Source organism: Elephantulus edwardii, unplaced genomic scaffold (assembly GCF_000299155.1).
Source record: "Elephantulus edwardii isolate Elephantulus edwardi_28Jun2011 unplaced genomic scaffold, EleEdw1.0 scaffold00032, whole genome shotgun sequence".
NCBI lineage: Eukaryota > Metazoa > Chordata > Mammalia > Macroscelidea > Macroscelididae > Elephantulus > Elephantulus edwardii.
Window position 1 is genome coordinate 21,579,257 of NW_006399782.1, and position 4,369 is coordinate 21,583,625.

Below are 4,369 nucleotides of genomic sequence, written 5' to 3' on the forward strand. Positions count from 1 at the left end.
ATGCAGCTGGCGCCCCAAGAAAAGTCGGCCTCAGGGAAGAGGACGAGATTGAATGGCTGGAAACGGTTCACAAGGAAGCCGAGCCCTAAGGTGATCCCTGTCGAGATTTCTAGGGGACAAGGACCAGCTTTAAGTGCTGCCAGGCCACTGAACCAACTCAAGCCCCTGCTCCTCTTTCTCTATCATCCCACTGGGGCATCCTTTTCTGAGATGCTCCTGCATTGACTGCCCGGTAGTCTAGGGTTGTTAGGAGCTTCAGAGCCTCAGAACTTTATAGCATTGGTGGGCAACACCGTGGAAGTACTGGTTCCATCTAACGCTTTTCTCAAAATAATAAAATTTCAGTAGTCCACATCCCTGTGAAGGGCATGAGCTCCCTCCCACTTATTTTAGAAAAATTCCTATACATTTCAACTTTTGATGATTTGCAAGCAAAGGGAATTGCTCTTAAAAGGAGTAGAGGAGAAGGGTTAATTTTCACCCAATTTCTCCTCCTCTTATTTTCCCATAAAGGATCTAAAAGGAACTCAGGAATACAAGTGGAATCCAAATGTATCAGTATTTGATTCGCATGGGCATTTACAAATTCAACCAACATTCAGAAAATACTGCCTTATTTTTTCTTAGCCCTTTTATTAATCAGCATCTAAGGACTATCTGACACCCCATTTTAAACTTGAAGCATATGTGAGTGTCATGTAAAGACACAGTCAGGTGATGTACATTTTCTCTAAACTTGCTTTTTAACAGTTAAAAAAGAAATGTTTTAAATTTAAATGAAAGTACCAAAATGGAGAGAATGTTCAGCTTTCAGTTCAAGAACAGTTCATTTTATCAGTCTTTTTTTCACCCTTAACACTTTCCTAAATAACATTCAGTAGACATGACCTTACTGAGGGCACTAAGCAACCAATTGTTTTTGCAGTTTGTTCTAAATATACACTGGGAATATTTCAGTTGGTGGATATCTTGTCCCAGATCCTTAAAGAGTGGAGACTGGATCCTTATATGTGGGAGCTGCATTTGTTCCTGTAAATTGCATAAAGATTGGATTGGATCGGAAATAGATTATCAGTATAGACTTGATGGTGAACATTAAAGATTAGGGAGAATTTCTTAGGACACTAAAGGATTTTTCCTTTTAGTGTTCATCATTATTGCCTAGAGTATAGTTGTGTGGCTTTTTTAAAAAGGCTTCTTTCAGTTGTATTTTAACAGGATCTAGTCGTTTCAGTGACAAAATTATTAAGCGCTGCGGGAGCATTAATTAGTACTTCTAAGTGCTTTGAAGGTGATTATGTAAGTGAAGTATGTATCTTTCCTACTTTCATGTGTCAGCATACTAGTTTGTATATTTCCTTATTTCTTTAAAACCCACTTGAAATATTAATAATGCAAATACTTTTATTTATTGAGTGACTATTAGAAGGAGTTCTGTATGCTTTTGGCGGTTATAGAAAAGAGATGCCCCGTCCTAATAATTTCAGATTAGTATCTGCCCAAGGGGGAAATGTCTTTGATTGCTATTTTGTGTAGTAATAACAATAAAATAGAACCTTTACTCTTCACCTTTGCTCCCTTATTCCTTCTTGGACCAAACTACATCCCTGATAAACATGAGAAAAGGTAAGAAATCCTGCTATAGGCTACTCACATACTCTGAGCATGTTATCAGGAGAGGCTAGACTTTGAGAAAAAGACATCATGTTTGGAAAAATAAAGGGTCAGTGAAAAAGACCCTTGTCTACAACCATGGACATAACTCACAGCAGAGATTGTGAGGCTGGTACAGGATCAGAAAAGGTATCATTCTTTTGTCCATGTTATTACTGTGAGTCCTGATAGCATTTAGGATTTGCTGTGAGATTTGATAGCATCTAATTACAACAGCAAGGAAAAGGACAAGGAACCCTGTTGGCACAATGGTTAAGTGCTCAACCTCAAACTAAAAAGTCATCCATTGAAACCCACCCAATGGTTCCATTGGAGAATGACCTTTCAATGTGTGTATGTAGAAAACTCTACAGAACAGTTCTGCCCAGCTACTTAAGCTTGTTATGAGTCAAAATTGACAGCATTGGACAACAAAGATACACACCTCTCCAGCAAAATCAGGGATACTAAAAACTAAACCAATTGTCTGAAGTTGATTCCAATTCATAATGACCCATTAGGGAAGAATAGAACTGCCTCTTGGGCTTCCAAGAGTGTAAATCTTTGCAGAAATGGACTGCACCATCGTTTTAAACCACTGTCCTTTCAGATTATATGACTCATTAATCAGCATTTGATTGGGTTTTCTTGAGAATATAATACTTAGTGTTTCTCTTAGATCTAACTCTGGGGAACTTTAAGAACTGCTAATGGCTGCACCATACCTCAGGCCATGCAGTGTCACGGAGATTGCTTAATCATTCACCATATTGTTACTTGGGTTTTTTTCTTGCTAATCAGTGCTGTTGTACGTAGGGTTTTCAACAACATGTGCAACAGCACTGATTAGCAAGAAAAAAAATATGGAAAATTTTATATCTGTGTATTAATATTCTGTGTATCTTATCTGCAGATTGCATTTGATCCTGACAATGTGGAACAGTGGATGAAGGTAAGGACATTTAAAAATTAAGACAGAAAAAAAAATTAAAAATAAGACATAATGAATCAGAAAAAGAATACTAATAGGTCTCCACTTGGCACATACTGTTATTCCCATATGGCCATCATTTACTGCCTTAGTTTTTATGCTTTTTGTATTTTTTCATTATTCTGTTGCTTCTCATGAAAATGTTTAATTATAAATGACAAGGGAAAAAATGTAGGCATGCCCTTTTACATACTATGAAGATCCAGTGAAAATTAAAGAAGGAGAGGATGAGAACTTTGGAATTGGATATGGTAGACTTATTGTCAGCTGCACATGGCCTCTGGCTTCTTGGAGAGAGGCAGGTATGGAAGGCTTCGGGCGCTTGTGACTTACTCTGTGCCCCAAGTGTGGGCTGGCAGAGCGGACTTCCCAGAAGACCTGGGAGCGGGGGGCTCTGAGCCAGAGTTGGCCAGCATTTGAGCATGCCAGATAATCAGATAATGGTAAAATCATGAGAGGGCGGGACACGACACACCTAGTGTCTTGGGAGACTTAGTGTCCACTGCCCATGGCCTCTGGCTTCTTGGAGAGAGGCAGGTTTGGAAGGCCCCTGGCACTTGTCAAATGTGATAATGGTTACCCACGGTGGACAGTGTTTGGTGGCGCTCGCTGGGTGAAACAGTCTTGGAAGCAGGAGTGGCATCCACTTCCGTATATAGCTTGCCTCTGGAAACCCTATGAACCTGAAGAAAGGATGAAAGTTGCGCACTCAAGTGTCGAGAACTTTCATTCATAGGGTTGCTATGAGTCGCCTATGACTTGATGGCACTTAACAACAACAACAGGATCTCTGAGATACTTGAAAAGCTGTGTTATGCATACCATGGACCGCCACAAAACCAAATCTGTCTTTGAGAGGGTGAAACCAAGTTTCTCCTTGGAGGCTAGGATTTTGAAGCTCTGTCTCACATACCTTGGGCATGGGGGCAGGAGGGACTCTTCCTGGAGAAGGACTTCATGATTGGAAAGGTGGAGGGACAGTGGAAGAGAGGAAAGCCCTGGATGAGATGGATTGATACAGTGACTGGGGCAATGGAGGTAGGTGTATCAGAGTCAGTGAGAACAGCTCAGAATAGGGCAGGCTTCAGAGTTTTAGTACATAGAGTTGCTATGAGTTGCAGGCTACTTGATGGCACATAACAACAACAACAACATTGTGCTTATATTAACCAAGGAAACAACAGATGGGAGCTTCATGTAATAGCAGAATTAATTTTTCTCACATTAGATTCATTGAGAAATAGGGTAGATGTTCTCTTAAAGAGTTTTTTAATACTGGAAGCATTCACGTGAGGTCTAAGTGACCACATAAGGTTTGGACTAATGAAGAATGTATTTGAATGTTCATTGAGAATGGAATTTGGATAAGTAACCTCTGAGTTCTCTTTCAGACTTGAAATGTATGTTTTTGAATTTTGTTGTTTTTCTTATGTGCCGTCAAGTTACCTGCAACTACATATGCCATTTCAGTCAGAATGTACAGCTAAATCGCATTAGCTACATGCCTGTCTGGTGTGAATTTGACAAACTGCTATATGCAGTTCATTTGTGTGCCTTCATTCAGGGACACCTTAGTTTTTAAACTGACAACATTGCTCTTCAGGACTTCAGAAAAGTCCCTGACAGTAGACTATACCAATTGAAGTATTTCAGATAACAGATGTTGCCCTGGATGTGCTCACCAAGTTGTGCCAAGAAATCTGGAGAACAACCACTTGGCCAACT

At 39.9% G+C, this 4,369-nt stretch overlaps 1 protein-coding gene across 1 annotated transcript in view; it reads left to right on the forward strand.

The window, feature by feature from the left end:
- The window catches only part of KIAA1407 (KIAA1407 ortholog), a 152,180-nt gene continuing 147,811 nt past the window's right edge, over positions 1-4,369 (forward strand). The window contains exons 1-2 of the mRNA XM_006884323.1: positions 1-90; positions 2,567-2,605. Of these exons, the coding sequence (XP_006884385.1) occupies positions 1-90; positions 2,567-2,605 (129 nt within the window). The remainder of the gene's footprint in view (positions 91-2,566; positions 2,606-4,369) is intronic.